The sequence below is a fragment of the Podarcis liolepis genome (genome assembly GCF_965112155.1).
Source record: "Podarcis liolepis genome assembly, chromosome: Z".
NCBI lineage: Eukaryota > Metazoa > Chordata > Lepidosauria > Squamata > Lacertidae > Podarcis > Podarcis liolepis.
Window position 1 is genome coordinate 37,349,845 of NC_139570.1, and position 17,955 is coordinate 37,367,799.

General features: G+C 44.9%; 1 protein-coding gene across 21 annotated transcripts in view; it reads right to left on the minus strand.

Annotated features, from left to right (window-relative positions):
* Positions 1–2,559: 2,559 nt before the first annotated feature.
* The window catches only part of PRRC2B (proline rich coiled-coil 2B), a gene marked incomplete at its 3' end in the record, with an annotated part of 69,374 nt that continues 53,978 nt past the window's right edge, over positions 2,560–17,955 (minus strand). For 5 of the 21 annotated variants that reach the window (XM_083485470.1, XM_083485466.1, XM_083485455.1 and 2 more), the window contains 6 exons: positions 17,656–17,783; positions 16,483–16,723; positions 13,797–13,988; positions 12,486–12,577; positions 9,321–9,402; positions 2,560–7,954 (listed from right to left, as the gene is read on the minus strand). In XM_083485470.1, the coding sequence (XP_083341596.1) occupies positions 7,811–7,954; positions 9,321–9,402; positions 12,486–12,577; positions 13,797–13,988; positions 16,483–16,723; positions 17,656–17,783 (879 nt within the window). Of the gene's footprint in view, positions 7,955–9,320; positions 9,403–9,677; positions 9,740–12,481; positions 12,578–13,796; positions 13,989–16,482; positions 16,724–17,655; positions 17,784–17,955 lie in introns of those variants that run through there. The other 16 variants (XM_083485457.1, XM_083485463.1, XM_083485462.1 and 13 more) reach the window with 8 other exon arrangements.

Consider the following 17,955-nt stretch of genomic DNA (forward strand, 5'->3'; position numbering starts at 1 on the left):
AGGGCGGCTGTTTCCATAGCAACCCAGGGATACGACCTGATATGCGTTCTGCGCAGAAGTTGCGCATTTCCCAAAGATTCATGCGAACTGTAGTTTATTAGAGTAGGTGGGAATCGTTGCTCCGTTAGAGAGGAACTACAGTTCCCATGATCCTCCGGAGGGCGGGGATTCATGCTCTTTAAATGTATGGCATGGAACTCGCCTGTAAACATTAGGGACAGATTCCCCAAGCTTGATTAAACGGCTGCCGCTTGTATTTAGATCCCGTGGAAATATAATGGGACAAATTAGTCATGACACCATCCCATTGATTTCAGTGGGGCTCAAAATAAACCCAGCTTAGGAGCTGTATCCCCAATGAAATTCTTCTCAAGAGCAGAACCACTGACGCGGATTTAGGGAGCGCTGCAGGAGGCGCCGCAACAGTTATCCAGAAGGGAAGGCCGAGGGAGTGTCGCCCCGAAGCTTTGTGTTGCACAGGGCAGCCGTTTCCACTCTGAGGCAGTAATACCAGTTCCCTGAAATTGCAGAACGGGAGTGCTCTTGTATTCCGATCTTGATCTGGTTGGCCTGAGAACAGGATACAGGTCTTTATGGTCTGGACCTGAAGGCTCTTATGATGTTCATCCCACCAGATGTAGGGAAGAGCCTGTGGAGGATGCTGAGATTCTTCCATTGCTGGGGGGTTAGACTCGATGGCCCTTGGGGTACCTTTAAACTCTACAGTTCTACTATGCAAGCATTTTGAAGCAAAATAGGGAGTGCAAAATGCCTGCTGCTGTTTGTGAGAGCTTGACAGATTAGTGGTGTGTATGATGTGCAGCCTCATATTTGCAACATGGTTTGAATAAAGAAAGTAGGGCTTGAGTCAGCACTGAGGTAACTGAGCATGTGCAGACTGCAAATGACGAAATCAGGTCTATGCAAGCATGAGCAGAGAACAAAGAAATGTAAACAGCAAAGGAATGTAATTCAATTTTTTCTGTTTATAGAAATGGACTGGGGTTCTCTGTTTAGAGACTGTCTCTGTCCTATTAGACCCATTCTATGGGGCTGTCCTTTGCTGCAGTAGAGAATAAACAGGGTGCCTAGCTGGGTGCCTTGCTTCTTGTGGTTGCATCTTTTTAAAAATCCTACCTGGGAACAAACACCTACATTGTGGGGGGTTGGACTAGACAACCATCAGGGTCCCTTCCAACTCCACAATTCTATTATTCTAGTTAACTTGAACAGGAGGCAGTAATGACCACCAACCAGGATTCGTCTAACATTGTGTATGCCATCAAATGCCAACAGTGTCCTTCAGCTCTCTATATTGGACAAACAGGCCAAACCTTACGCCAAAGAATAAACGGACATAAATCTGACATCAAGAATCACAAAACAGAGAAACCAGTAGGAGAACACTTCAATCTCCCAGGACATTCTATACAAGATCTCAAAGTAGCTGTTTTACTACAAAGGAATTTCAGAAACAGACTGGAAAGAGAAGCTGCTGAATTACAACTCATTACCAAACTTAAAACAATGGAAAAACCTGGGCTGAACAAAGACATTGGATTCTTATCTCACTATACATGACTAAACCATTTCTCACCTTCTCACCCCTTGCCTTTTCCTGTAAGACCTATTACAGTCGTTAAGAGTCCTCAACAGGCTCTCCCAGCTATCTGCCTATCTCCCACTCCCACCACCCTTCTGAGTAACACCCCTCCCCACCTTCTCACTATATAGAAGGATCTGGCAACTTCTGTTTCAGTGTATCTGAAGAAGTGTGCATGCACACGAAAGCTCATACCAAGAACTAACTTAGTTGGTCTTTAAGGTGCTACTGGAAGAAAAAAAATTTTTATTTTGACTATGGCAGACCAACACGGCTACCTATCTACTACAGGATGGCTTTGATAGAGGAATGGAGAAATTCATGCAGAAGGCTTTCAAAACCTACTAGCCACGATGGTTTTGCCCTGCTTCCATGATTGGAAGGCAGTAATGCTCCGGAATACCAGTTGCTGGAAACCACCGAGGAGTGCTCCTGTGCTTGGGTGCTGCTTGTGAGTTTCCCACCGACACCTGGTTGACCACTATGAGAACAAAGTGCTGGGTTAGATGGGCCACTGGCCTAATCAAGCAGGCTGTTGTCTTCTTGTAAAATTTACCTTTGGTCTGATAAAGCAGAGCTCATACGATCTGACCCACGTGTTAACCATGAACATGTGCTAATGCTGACAAGCGCACCATGGGGTTTTTTAAAGGTTTTTTTATTTAAATAAGGAGAATTCTTTCATATGGAAAGAGCTAATACAATCACATATTTGAAAGGAGAAACCATAGGAACTGAAATCAAGAAGAGGAAAGAGAGAGCTCGTTGCTGCCACCAGCCTGGCGATTTCTGTCATCAGAGACATCCAGTCCATGTTAAAAAGTTGTCCCAGAAAGGTTTTTTTTAAAGGGAAAAAAAAACCACGTTGAACATTAAAAGATATTTTAAGTTGTCAGTTGTCATTTCAAATATATGGTCTACATGAAAAGACAAATAGAAGGAAAGGCCCAAAAAAGAAAAAAAAAAGTTTTACTGTACAGTTTGTGAGGTTAAAAGGAGTACAATACCCTCTTTCAGAAACGACAAATGCAATTTATACAGGACGAGGGGCATGGGGTGGGTGGGGAACTTGCTGCTTAAGAAATGTCTCAACATGCCAAAGCGAGTACCACACTGCTATTGCAATTCCCACATAACTATTCAGATGGTTACATCTTGTAGAAAAAAACCACTGGACACAAGTAGGTCTTAAGTTACAAGCATACTATATCCTAAAATAGGACCCAGACCAGTTTCATTCTTCCCACACCTATCAGTTCCACTGCTTCAAAATGATTTGTTCATCTCATTTGATGAACCATGACATTAAGATGATTCTGCTTCATCTCATGAGCTTGTTTATCCATCCACACTCATCTTTGCATAAAATCAGAGGCTAACCATCACCACCACCCTGCATGCAACTCAAACGAGATGTAAGGGGTCCTTGCTGGAAGTGGAGGTGCAGCTGCCAGTTTAAAACAAAGAAAAAGGAGGCAACAGCTGAACTGCAAATCTGTTCTTTTAAAAGTATAGCAAAAGGGGAGGAGAATTACATCAGTTTGGAGCAGTCTTTCAAGAGGGGCAGAGGGAGGTATGCTTTAACACAATGAGTGGGCAGGGCCACAAACATAAATGAAATTCAGCAGGCAGAGAATTTTGTGGCTGCTGTTCTCATGCTGCGCAGGAGCTAGCCACGGATTATTCAACTTAAGGACTGCTTCACTTGAACCTGTGCAACTTCACCTTTAATTTTAGAGGGATATGCTGCAGCCTTTTCTCTGCTCCACAACTGGCCACAAACCGTGGCGTGAAAAGTAGCTAAGAACTCACAAGAGGGTTTTCAGGAGAAGGGAACCACTGCACAACGCAATGGAGGCGTAGAATCGAACACTATTTACACGTGACCGTAGCCTTAATAAAGCCTGCAGCTATGCCAGCTGGTTGGAAAACACAGTGATGCATCAGCTGCCATTGGGCTTAGAGCACGGCTGCCCCTTCTGCATCAGCCTCAGGAGCAAGACAATCCTGTCTCTGAGTGAAACATCTGCCGGAAGTAGAGGATGCATGCAGAGTCAGTTCCGGTGATAGGGGAGACTGAGGCAGAGCCCAGTCTTCTCTTCTATTGAATGGCGACAAAAATTACCCAGTTTGTGGAAGAGGAGCCCACTCACAGAGGATATCTCATCCACAACTGGTTTATTTCCATGGGTCAGCTGCCAGCACTATCACCAGAACTGACAAAGTCGCTGCACAAAAATGTAAGGAGGGAAGCAGAAGGCCACAGAGGTTTTATGAATCTGCTACCTCTTTCCAAATTGGTTATTATCCCCACCTTCAGCTGAAGAATGTAGCACTGAAAGAGTCAAGAGACAAATTTCAACTTCTTATTATTGATCCCCAACAGGTACTGTAAAAAACACAAAGTATATCTTTTTCTAAAGTGGAAGAAAAACAAGAAGACGTGGCAAAGAAGGGACATCATTTGCATTTTTGAAAAACAAGGGTGAAAGGGGACAGCTTTCCATGTGAAAAACAAGTCCTGTGAGCTGCAGGTAACAGTAATAATGCAAATTAAACCTGCCTGTCCCCAAAAAGAGGCAATGAAAAGTAAGAGGTTGCTTCTTGGCCTCTCCTTCACAGAGTAAATTCAGACATAATATATAAATAGAGCAGTGAAACATTTACTTCTTTTTTCACCTAGACCTACAACATCAAATACGTATAAATAAATTCTAGTGTTTTGTCTTGTTAAAAGAGGGTGACTTCCCCCACCGCCCCCCTCAATAGTAAGTACTGTATTTCTGATTAAATTTACACCAGGAGTTTCTGTGATATTTTGCATCTAGCAATAAACTCAAGCTCCACCAATGCCACCCTCCCCCTCGGCCTTGCGATTTGCAGAAGGACCATCTGAAAGTCATATACAAAAGAAAAAAACAAGGTTTGTGTCTTCTTTAAAATAAAATTAAAAGGGCATCACAAGAGCGCTAAAGGTGCAAAGCAATATGCTGGTGAGAGCAGGATTTGAGTTTGTTGAAATTTAAAATCAGTCACAGCCCACCCACCCACCCCTAAAAAATCCAAGAAAGCATTTTTATAATTGCTCATGATATTTCAAAGTAGCAGAGGCATCATGCAGAAGAAGAAAAAGAGCAAGATTATTCGGGAAATATTAACGTCACTGTCTTTGAAAAGGTGGGGTGGGGACAGGGTGAGATTCAGGGGGTGAGGAAAGAACTTCTGCAACTCCAATATTACTAAACTTCAAATCACTCTAAGATGCTAGAAGCATTGGGGGCAGCTCTGCCATCAAAACTAGAAACCCAAGAAATAACCCTCTTGCTCCCCAGGAATGGCAATTTTATAAATTTATTTAAAAGCACCATCTATCTCAAGCCCCTTCCACGGTTTTCTATGAAGGAAAACAAACACGCAGACACACACAAAACGGTGAAGAGGAAACATTGCCATGGCTGAGTTAAAACAAGCCTAGAAGTCAGGACTAAAGCTGTCCTATAAATGTCACGGTTTTTACCAAGCTTAAGAAATTAAAAACTCTTAAAAAAAAAAGAAATCCAGGAGGGTGTTCCAAATCTTGCTAATCCTCTCCCCACCACCTCTCGCAAATCCTTCTTAAATACATTCTTTGTTCAAAACATTTGTCTTTGGAACCACCAGCAGAACAACCACCAGCAGAAAAAGGCCGTTAGGACAAATTTTCAAGTTACTGTCTACAAAAGAAAGAAAAAATTTTCCTTCTCCACTCTAGTGTTTTTAACAAGACAAATCTAAACAGGAAATAAGTGGAAGCAATTAGTCCACTTGAGACCTCTAGCATCTTTTAAAAACACAAAACCAGACATGAAAATGGAATCCAGTATAATCCTCTGCAAGTTATGAAGAGGTTACGTTTGGTAGATACTAGAGTCACCCAAGTGCTCTAAAAGTAATTATTTGCAAAAGGGTGTGTGTTTGTGTGGATATGAGAGGGGAGAAGGAAGGAGGAAGGAAATAAAACTCTCCCACACACAGCGTTTTCTTTCATTCACAAGGAATCAAGCCTTTGATCTGCTGTTGTGTGTTGTGCAGAAGGAGGCTTCTACCATTTTGCTTCAGTAGTGGGCATGCATCTCAGCTACCAAAAGAAGTCCACTGGGTGGCATTGAACAAAGTTCTAATCAGAACAGACCTACTGAAATTAGCGTGCCTAAGTTAGTCAAGTCCATCAATTTCACAAGGTCTAACTGAAAACTGTTGACACTGGAATCAACCCAATGACTCTCAACTAACTCAGATCCCAGCAAGGCAAGAACTTCCTTGTGTAGAATCTTGAGGAGACCCGCCTGCTGCAAATCTAACTGCTTCCAGAATTTTTTGTTTTTAAATATAAACAAAAACACCCCAACTCCACACAGATGATGGCCAGATCGGGGTAGATCTCATGGAACAAACGTGCTGGCATTTCTGAAATGAGAGCAATGTTGGTTTTCTTGTTCTTTTTATACTGCAAGGGGCAGGCTGGAGAAGAGACAACAACTGGAGCAGCTACTGGACCTACTATAAATGCCTTTCATAATGGTTTTTACTTTTAAAGCAAGTTCTGCTTCTAGTTTAACAAATGGAACTCAAGGGAAGAGGGAGGAAATGAAGCATGTCCTAAGCCATCAAATGCCTTTACCTATCCCAAGTGTGTGGAACCTGTAGCCTTCGATATGTAGCTGTACGACAACTCCCATCAACCCCAGAAAGCATGGCCAATGGCTAGGGATGGTTATGGGAACCGTCATTCAACAACAGGGCCAAAAGGGTTCCCCACACATGATTTATCCTATATTTTACTTGAAAGGATTTTAAAGAGCCAAGGGCTAATCCCTGCCCATTGAGATCAAGCAGGCGCCTTCATTGTACTCTTTTTGGCACCTGCTAAAAACATTCGTGTTTAGACAAGCCTACCCTGATGCTTAGAAAGTTGAGGTAATTTTAATATGTTTGAGCATTTTAACTTAGGGTTAAAATGGGTTGTAATTTTGCCTCAATTTTATTGTGTTTTTTTCCACCTTTTGTAAACCGCTTTGAGGATTTTCTACAATCAAGCGGTATTTAAAGGTAAAGGTAAAGGGACCCCTGACCCTTAGGTCCAGTCATGACCGACTCTGGGGTTGCGGCGCTCATCTCGCTTTATTGGCCGAGGGAGCCAGCTTTATTGGCTGAGGAAGCTTCTGGGTCACGTGGCCAGCATGACTAAGCCGCTTCTGGCAAACCAGAGCAGCGCACGGAAACACCATTTACCTTCCCGCAGGAGCGGTACCTATTTATCTACTTGCACTTTGAGGTGCTTTCAAACTGTTAGGTTGGCAGGAGCAGGGACCGAGCAACGGGAGCTCACCCCGTCACGGGGATTCAAACCGCAAGCGGTATATCAATTTTATGAAATAAACAAATAAGGGCTAAGCATTGACACAGCCTCAATTTAAAAGGAGCATAGAAAGCTCAACATATCACACAGGAACTGTTTTCCATACATCCCCTCTGCCCAAAGTGGGAGCACCCAGGTACATGATTTAGATTTGGGGGAAGGGGGTGTCATCTTTCAGAAGGCAAAGAGTAGAAGACAAGAAGAGAAGGAAATGCAAGTGAACTTAGAAACGTCCTGCTATAAAAACAAAGACACAGCATCCTGTTTTGCTTTAAAAACCTTGGAGGCCTGTTTTTTTTTTGTTATTAAAAAATAAAATAAAATCCAGCACACTCCTGATCTCGTTACCGCTCAGCTGACACAAAGAGGAGAAGGGTGGGCTCCATCCCCCCAAAAGCAGTCACTGCTATTTGCAAGTGGGAGCAAGGAAAAGGAAAGAACAAAAGCCACCAGAGCCACTCAAGTCATTTTCGGGGAGGGGGGACAGCAGCAGCGGTACAGCAGGAATGGTTGCCTTTTGTTGTTGTCATTTGAAAGCAAGCAGGTCCACATCAAAATCCACGGCTCAAAGAACTGCTTTGTTGGGAGGAGGACTCTGACGAGACCAACGCTTCAGGCAGCTGACAGATAAGTTGCAGTAAAGCCGGGGAGGGTGGCAAGGAGTCTCAGCACAGCCGGTGGCCAGGGTGGAAAATGTGGAGTGATTTGCAGAGCCTTCTCACTCTCTCTTTCTATGGTGTGTGTGGAGTATAACAAAGCTGACTGACATCCTGGGGCTGGGGAAGAGGGTGGGTTGGTGGCATAGTTGCTTAGGCCTTGCTCTCCTCCACTTTGACCGCCTGAGGCTTGATGGCTCCCGTGCGCACCGGTTTAATCAGACTGGCAGAAGGGGGCTCTGGAAGTTTCACCACTCCAAGGCTGCTTTTGCTTTCGTCCAGTCGCTGTTTTGCCTGCTGGGATATATGAAGGAGAGAGAGAGGGAGAATATGAAAACAAAGGAAGGAATTGGGCACCTGAGAGATCATGCTTGACCTGCAAGCACACTCAGTGCACTGAGACCCTCCAATCCCCTGCAATGAAAATATTTGCTTAGAATATAGTGATGCGGATTAAATCAGCCTTGCAAGTAAGTCTGGCATTTTTTAATTTTTTAAATACTAAGAGGCTAGTAGCCTGAGAGCTGCAAAGAGGGAGAAACCCCCTTCTCTGTGGCTAGCATGGAAATGCAAGCTAATTATTAAAACAACAATAATGTACACCTTCTAGCAAAGAACTGCTTTATTCTCTGTGGCCAGCATGGAAATGCCCACTCACAGAATTATTTGTTTATATGTACATTCATCATTTGGGGCAGAGTGCTCCTCACCTTCAAAAGGGTATTATTACTACTAATAACAATTTCATGTATATCTCTATTTTTCCTCCAAGTTCAAGGTAGTTATATGGTTATAACTTCCTCATTTAATTCCCACCCCCCACAGCCTGGGAGGGTAGATTAGGTTGACAGGCAGTGAATGACCCAAGGCTACCCAGTGAGCTTCTTGCTTGAGGCAGGGATTTGAACTCTGGTCCCCCAACTCCTAGCCCAACACTCTAACCGCCACATCACACTGGCCCTCAGTGGACAGATGGGAGTGGAGGTGTCTCTGCCAGGAGTGAGGAGCCCTGCTGCCAAGTGGGGGAACCCACTGATAGAAAGTGCCCCCACAGCACGTGCAAGAATAGCAGGTGGAAACTATGGCTGCTGGTAGCCCCTAAACTGGCAGCTTCAGGGGTGGAATGAAGTTCTGGTATGCTACGGGACCCAGAATAACGTCTGCAGCAGAAGGGTTTTGAGGTGTTGCAGGCCTTTGATCAGGAACCCTGTGAAAGTCATATCCACAACATACATATAACACACATTGAAAGAACATAGCTTCCTCCCCACAATCCTGGTAATGGCAGTTTACACACTATAAAGCTACAATTCCCAGCACCCTTAACAAACAATAGCTCCCAGGATTCATCTGGGGAAGTCATTTGCTTTAAATGTATATGCTTTGGATGTGACCCAAGCCTCATCCACGTTCCAGGTGAAAAGAGGCAAGAGTAGGCCTTTCCCAGAATCCTCTTGGCCCAGAAAACCAGGTGACAGCAGAGAGCCAATCTCAAGCCACCAGTTTTCTGCTGCTTGCCTCACGTCCCACCTGCCCTCACCTCATTGGTCCCTGCTCACCCCTTGGCCTAACGGCCATTGTGGAGAGGAAGGTGGCAGCCATTGCGGCAGCCATTTTTGTGAGGACTACATACATACAAGGGAGCTTTTGCCTTTATCCTTACCTGCTGGATGTAATGCCCCTGCACAGAGTTCATATTGACGGCCGGTCCAGAGGGCTTCCCACTGGGGCTGGCAGAATTAGGCCTGCAGGGGGCGAAAAGAAAACACACACACGCACACAGACAGACACATACACACACACAAAGGTTAAGACAGAGCAAGCAAAGACAGAGGGAATCACCACCTCAAAAATCAAGAACGAGCTCAGCAGGCAGGCCCCGGAGGGGGCAGTCACAATTAAAAGAGGGTTGCCTGTGGACTCCACAATTTTTTTTTTATCCACCTCACAGATGTTCAAGTGTTTGCCAGGAGTCAGGGGCATGTTCCCCCCACCACGAGTCCTGTTTCATTTTACCTACCTCCCCACACTTCTGGAGCCCCGACATGTCCAGCACAATGCTCACCAACGATCCTTTCTCTGCTGAAATGTCAAAATTCCACCACAAAACAAAACAAAAATCAAATCAAATGCCGGCTGCCGGAACTGCGCAAATCCAGTGCCTCAGAGAGTCAAGACCCTTAATTTTATGTAACGCATCCCACAGACAAACAAAGTGCAGGAATGAAACACAGATAAACTAAACAGCCCAAAAGAGGCAAGGAAGGAGGCTCTGTGTCTCACATCCACACCGTACATTTAAAGTGCAATGATACCAAGTCACAGCTTTCCCCCAATGATTCAGGAGAGCTATTTATTAAAGCTGCTTATAGTCTTTATGATACCTTCCCCTTCATTGCCCTCACAGAGCTACAATTCTCAGAGTTACCTGGGAATAGAGATTGAGTGCTAAACCACTTTGGGAATAGTAGCTTTGTGAGGAGAATTAAGGGTCTCTTAACAACTTTCAGCACCCTTAACAAACTACAACTCTCATAATTCTTTTGGGGAAGCCATGATGTTTAAAGTGGTATCATAAGGCTTTATATGTAAGCTGTGAATGTGGCTTCAGTTATGGAAAAGCCTTAAGCAACTCAAGAGGTTGGCATAACATTACTGAGTAAAATTCCTAGAAAATGTGACATTTGGGGTTGGATAATGAATCTCAGACCCAGAGGCCAAATGCAGTCTCCAAGGCCTTGCTTTCTGGCTCTCAGGACTTTCTCCAGGCCACACCTTCTCAGTGGTCTTGCCCTGCACCCTCCTTGAGTCTTTTTGCCTGGCTGGAATGTGTCCCTTGAACTGAGATTGTGCCTTTGCTTGTTTGGATGGGAGGACAGAGAGGTGTTTGTGCACGCAGAAATTAGTCAACTCTACAAAAGTAGTATTTATATTCATTGCTCTACTCCCTTTTGTCTCAGGCCCTGGCTACCACCAGTATGTGGCTCCCTGAAGGTGATCCGTAAGTACTCAGAGCAGGTCTACTGAAATCAATGTAACGTTAGTCATGTCCATCAATTACAATGGGTCTATTCTGAGTAGGACTAACATTGGATGCAAGCGGGAATTCCCAGACCCCAAGAGGAGTGCCCTTGTTCAGCCTTGAAATCTCTTTGAGAATAAAATATGGGCCATGATGGAGTCATTTCCTTTACCCAGCTCACTTCTGCATCTGGCTCCAAGAAGGCTGCCCATGAGGAAATGTGGCCCCCACCTCTGATTTAGCACTCTGGTGCGCATGAACCTGAGTGTTAGGTATGAAGTATACCTTGTGACTTAAAAACCAAGGGTTGCTTTCAACTAAGCCCTACTCATGGTAGACCCATTATAATTAATGAACCCAAGTTAGTCATGTTTATTAACTTCAGTAGGTATACTCTGAGTAGGACCAGCACCAGATACCACCCAAATTCTGGTTTACTGAGCAGACCAGCTTCATAAACCATGGGTTGAAGCTGGCTTGTTAAGAACCTGACCAGGGTTGTTTTAAATCACAGTCTGTGGTCTCTATGCAAGTACAACCCAAGATTCATGGAAACTGAAACTACACAGAGCAGAAAGCTTTCTCCTGGACACATGGGAGGAGGAGAGAGCAACTGAGCCTGAGTTCACTTAGGCTCATTCCCGCTCATGCATGTAGTACTAAACCATGGTGAAATGAGGACCAGCTCAGCCTGACTGGCTCTTTTACATCAAGTGTAGGGGGACCTGTAGCTCTCCATCAACCCCAACCAACCAAGTTCAAGCAGGCAAAGGATTATAGATCCAACCCCATGGATTTGAAGCAAGCTTTTTAGATCAGGTGTGGGGAACCTGTGACCATCCAGATGTTGCTGGACTACAACTTCCATCATCTGAGACCACTCTCGTGTTGCTTGGCTGGGGCTGATGGGAGTTGCAGTCCAACCACACAGCTTCTCCCTCCCTGTGCTACCAAAGTAAATGTGCAAGAAGCATCCCCATCCAGGTTAGAGGAAAGGCAAGCTGCCTTGTACAGAGTCAAAACACTAGTCTACCTAGCTCAATACTATCTACACTGAAAGGCAGTGGTTTTCAGAAAGTGAGTCTACCTGCCATCCTTACCTGGAGATGCCTTTAGGAATTGAACCAGGAACCTTCTGCATACAAAGCAGATGCTATGCCCCTGAGCTAGGATCCTTAGTCAAATAATGCTATCAATATCCACAGCTATTTATACGGCCAATTAAAATGCCAAGCAATCATAATTGTTGACAGTGGGACAGGGAAAATGGTTTCAGAAGGGGAATCTTTCACACTGGAGATACTGGGGATTGAATCTGGGAACTTCTGCAGGCAAAGCAGGTGGAATATTATTTACCCACAGTCTTTCCCTTCTGTAAGCAAAAACGGCAAGGATGCCTTTTTAAGGCTACACTTCCCCTCTGCAGATTTTACGACTGTATTAGAAATAATAAAATGTTAAAAATCTGCAAATGAGAAAATCAGGGGCACCTTTTCAGGAGATCATTAAAATAAAACCTGATTACGCTAACTGAATCTCACTAAATGCAACTCAGAGGAGACCCAATGAAATTAAGGTTAGGCATACCCATCAATTTCAGTGGATTGACTGAGTAGAACTAACACTGGATAGAACCCCTAAATAAACCTTGTTTAACATATAAGTTTCTTAAGATTAGAATTAAATTAACAAATTTCATAGGCATTTATACATGCAAATTTGGGAGGGGGGACCTTTCCCTTTCCCTGCTCTCTCTCCATCCCACTCAACAAAAATAAACCTGCAGCAATCAAAACTGTATTTCACCTGTATGTGTGAGGCGATGGAATGGACCCTGCTGTGGGAGCATTCTGTTTTGCGTCTGCAAAGTGGAATCCTTTCATTTCTACATGCGAGGACTGGAAGGAGAAAGGAACAGGTTGCAGGGTTATTTCCTTTTCACAAAAATACTCCACCATCTTGAGGATGGGAAAGAGATTCTGGCTCAGTTTCAGACATTATCCCAAACCATAGGCCCCAGCTGCACTATACATTTAAAGCAGTTATCCTGCCATGTCCAACAGTCATGGCTCCCCACAGACCAAAGAATCCTGGGAGCTGTACAGTGGTACCTCGGGTTAAGTACTTAATTCGTTCCGGAGGTCCGTACTTAACCTGAAACTGTTCTTAACCTGAAGCACCACTTTAACTAAGGGGGCCTCCTGCTGCTGCCGCGCCACCAGAGCACGATTTCTGTTCTCAACCTGAAGCAAAGTTCTTAACCTGAAGCACTATTTCTGGGTTAGCAGAGTCTGTAACCTGAAGCGTATGTAACCCGAGGTACCACTGTACTTTGTTAAGGGTGCTGAGAGCTGTTAGGAGACTCCTGTTCTCTTCTCAGAGCTACAATTCCCAGAGTGGTTTAACAGTCAATTCCTCTTTGCAGGGAACTCCAGGAACTGTAGCTTTGTGGAGGGGAATTGGGGATCTTCTAAGAACTCTCAGTTCACTTAACAAACTACACTTCCTAAGATTCTTTGAGCGAAGAAAAGACAATACATGCCTTAAATGTACAGTGCAGAGGGGACACGACAGTCACAATTACAGACCAATTCTCTTCCATGACTTTGTCCTAATCTCCTTACCACATTGTGGAGGAATGAGCTCTACATGTTAGGGATACATTGTGTGGCAAAATACTTCCTACTGTCTGTCCAGAACAAATTCACTCTGGATGACCTCGAGTTCTACTGCAGTGGCAGAGGTGGGATTTGAGTCTCTCCAGATCATTCATGACTTTATAAAAACCTGTTTCACATCTCTCTCTCTCAGTCATCTTTCTACCCCGCCCCCACAACCTTTGAGATAAGTAAGAAAACCCAAGTTGCTTGGCAAATGACAACTGTGAAGTAACTGGAAGCCACTGCAGATCTTGTTAATGTGCTCGCCACACTCCTAAATCTGTCAGGAGATGAGATGCCATATGAATTGGTTGAAGCTTCTTGGAAAGAGTTCAAGGGCAACTCCATGCAGGGTTCATTACAGTAGTGTAGCCTCGAGGTTGTGAATTTGAAAAAGTATGTTAATAATAGAAATAGGTTATTATTTTAAAAAAAATCAATTAACATATATACACACCCTGTGGGTCCTTACCTCCCTGCTCGAAGCAAGGACAGGCGGCTGAGAGCCAGGCGAGAGAATTCTGCGAGGAGCTCCAACAGACAGGTTCTGGCCTTGGGGGAGCTGGATGGACTGTGGCAATATCAGGGGCTGTTGGCCAGAACCGTAACGGGCCATCGGGAGCTGGGAGCCCGGCATTGACATTGTTAGCTGCGTGTTAATGAGCAGACAGTTACTTGAGAAGCAATAATGAGAAGTAGCCACAATGCTGCTTCCCAGGGACCATAACAGTTTTGGCGTTGGGAATAGCTAATTCCCAAGATAAAAACTGCTTATCTTTTGAGAAGTGCCTAGGGGACCCCCCCCACCCCGGTCTCTTCTCACCAACCCCTCCCCTGGATCATCCCACCCAGACAAAGAATGCACACACACACACACCACTTTTCCAAGGAATCTGGCAAAATAATTCACCTGAGCCTTGAAATGCACATAGAGATGAAAGAGGAAACGAGAAAGAACATTGTTCTTCCAACTTCCACCTTCTGTTCTATGCACTTTTCACGGGGCAAAAGACAACCACCAGCACCACATCCCTGATACAATTTTTTTGCTGTAGTCACTTAGTAGCCTTCTATCTCCTACAGCAATTGCATTTATTCTCTGTATAGAAGATTACTATCAATGAATTGTTTGATTCTTGTATTTCTGTCTTATATGAGCTATGTACTGAGTGAACCTACAAACTACTTAATTTCTAGCTTATCTGTCTGAATGAAGGAAAGGTAATGTAACGGAGCAAGACAGTTTTAACCCCTTGACCGGTGGCCTCTCTTTCTGTATGCATGCTATGAGCTAATGACGTATTGTGTTTGGAAAAACCCTGTAAAAGCATTGTTAAAATGTGTCTCTGGGGCAGTTCCCTAAACTGGTGGTTCACTGAACTACTGGTTTTGGAGGCTGCCCTACTGCAACAGCTCCTCTAACAAATTGGGTCCCTACCAGATGATGAGTTTGTATATCTCTCTTGGTTGCGTTTTTCTTTAAGGTGTTATTCCCTCGCCTGGGCATGAACCATTAAGACGTGGCTTACAAGTAAATTCTTACCACATCATGACCAAAGGAGCAGCAAGAGGGGAGGGGGCTAAGAGGCTTTGTAGGGACCAAAGGAAGCTCTCAAGGGCGCCACTGGGCGCATGGGAGTACCACTGGTGATCCCTGGTTTAAACCATGTTTCCTGGATCATACGCAATGATGAGCCAGGAAAGTGAAATTAAACCATGGTTTATCCGCCTTCCCAGCCGCACATGAGGAAGAAATGAGGGGAGAGCATATACAGAATGCCCAACCACTAATTCCTTCCTCCAGCCAACGGTAATGTTTGCTGATATTTAATACTTTTCACAAAAAAAGATGCTTTGTAGTGGTGAAAGGATTCTGCAGGGATAAAACCTCCCCTCCCCATCTGCCTCTCAGTTTCCTCCAACCGTGTCTACAAGAGTATCTCATCCTGAAGTCTTCTGTTTGCTATAAAAGGATTAAGCCGCGCACCAACTTTCCGCCAAATTATCTTAAGTGCTTCAATGCCAGATGGGCTTTCAAAGGGGCCTTCCCAAACCTGTTACGGTTCGTTTCCTCAAAGCAACGAGCGTCTTGAAGAGCCACATTAAAAACATGCTTGCTGTTGCAGCTGGATCAATTTACTCCTCATATATTCCAATTTTAAAAGGTAAGAGAAGCATAGCTCAGAGACGCTGGAAGTAATCTGACGTCTGAACAACTCACACAGGTAAAACTGGGGTGTTCACATAAAAGCAACCAGGTCTATACGGGGTGGCGAAGCCTCAGGCTCAGGGGCTAACTGCAGCCTCCCCATCTGGCTCTTGGCTCCCTCCCAGGTCACCAGTCCTGTTGCTGCAGTTCTTTTGTTTGACTGGAATGTGTCCTCGATTATGCTGGATGGCAGTGGGGGTGGCAGAAGGACCTTCCACACACACACACTCACTTCCACATGATTGGAATGTAGACTACTATTATACACACAGGTCCTGCTTTCCAAACATAATGTGTTCCCAGGAAATTGTTCATTAGGTGAGCTGATGATTTCCATTATTTCCTATGGGAACCTTTCTAGTACATGCTTTCTCCCTCCATACTTTTTGCCTGAAGCTGCTGCAAAAGCCAAACAAAAATGGGATTTGTCTGATCTCCCTCCCTTTCTGCCCGAAACGGCTGCTGCCGACCAGCCATTTGGCTATCTAAATCAGCCATTTGTGTTGTGAGCTTTGGGTGTTAATTCTTTGTGTCTGGATAACTAAGATTTCAGAGAGCAAGTGTTCTGGTAGCGGGACCTGCATGTACAAAGAACCACACACACACAAAACTGGAGGTGCTCCCCAACCCCACCTCTATACTTCTGTGCCAGTTCTAAAACAGCAAACTAAGCAACTTTTGAAAACCATCTGTGTCCATGAAACCCCTCTGGTGCAAACAGAAGAATATCAGCACCTGTCTACTCTACTATCTTTTTAGACATGCGCAAAGGCAAGCTGCATGTCTCAAGCCACATTTGGGCAAATATTTTTTCCAGGCAGGAAGCTAGCAACTCCTTATCAATGCAAGCACAGGAGTGGGGGGGGGGGGTTGGGAAGAGACAGAATGATACGAACACTGAGCACCAGCCTCATGGCAGCAGCAGAGCCCTGACCTGTGTAAGCTGCGATTCCATCATCTGTGAGGCTCCCATACCGGGAGCCTGGTTGATCTGGCCTTCATACACCAGGGTCTGGCTCCCGTTAACTGGCTGATAAGGGGATCCGGATTGAGTTTTCACCATTTCCAAAGGCTGCATGCCTGGGAAGGCGGAATATGGAGGCTTCAGGGCAGTGCCCCCAGTCAGGACCACGGTGTTGGGTTGGGAGAGGCTGGGATGCATGTAGACCTGAGACCTAAAAGGATGCAAGGCAGATGTGCACAAACCTCAGTGTTTGCCTTGAGTTTGCTGATACTTTCCTTTTGTGCATTGGTGGTACTGTTTTGGCCACGTCTGAGTGAGACATTGAGGTAGGATTTAGGAATGTTGGCTGCCAGCTCTGGGTCTCTGCTATTCATATCCAACTTCTATGCTCCAGGTTATGTACACAGCATATTTAACAACTCTATAAAAGTCCTGTGCCAAGAGGAGAATTCTGTATCCTGTGCAAATTCATTTAATTGTGTTTTGCCCAGCCTTCTTGGGCCTCAGGGCCCTTTTGTGTATCTGAGAAACTGTTGTGGGGACCACAACATTTAACAGAAGGGAAAACAGGTAATTCTAAAAACCTTCTCTCTCTCTCTCTCTCTCTCTCTCTCTCTCTCTCTCACACACACACACACACACACACACACACAACCACCACCAACATAAACAAGCATCCTATCTACACACTCAAAATAAATAACAGAGACCAAAAAAGTGGGGAATGCCTGTCCCCCCCATAAAACCCCCCAAACAAATGTTGTTGTTTTTAAAAATGGGTTGATAAGAGCAGAGGGGCCAAGCAGGTAGTAGTTTAAGGGTACCAGTCTGGGGACCCCAGATGTAGGGTTGTAGTCAATGGTGGTCCCACCCAGAGTAGACCTACTGAAATTAAGTCATGACTTATGCCCACTCATTTCAGTGGGTCCAAACAATCAATCATCAAACATTTATATAATTTCCATTCTGCTTCCACTTCTAAGAAAACCTACTGCTAATTTCCCTTGCTTATGTGAAACGGGGGGTGGGGGGTCCCCCCCCAGAAGTAGCATTTCATTCTCTGAAGAAGTCGATAGAGCCCTAGCTGACTGGGGTGGGGGGGAGAGAGGGGAGGAAGGAGGCACTTGCTTGGGATCCCATTACCTGAAGGGCTGGATTGAGCTATAGATCTCCTGGGACTGTGAAACAGGAAGGCCACCTCTCAGACTGAGTTGAGCCTGGGCTTGCAAGGACGTGTGAAGAGAGAGGGGGATCTGCTGAGCAGCTGCAGCCTACAAAGAGTATGAAAAAACAATAAGAAGGTGAGATCAAGACAGCAAGCTTCCTGGACCAAAAGGGAAGGGAAGAATCTTGTGGCGTAGACTACCATTTCTGCCTCCATGAAAACCTGCTGCTCTTGACTTCATATCCCTCTCCCTCTTTGGGTTCCCTCCTCTTTATTAT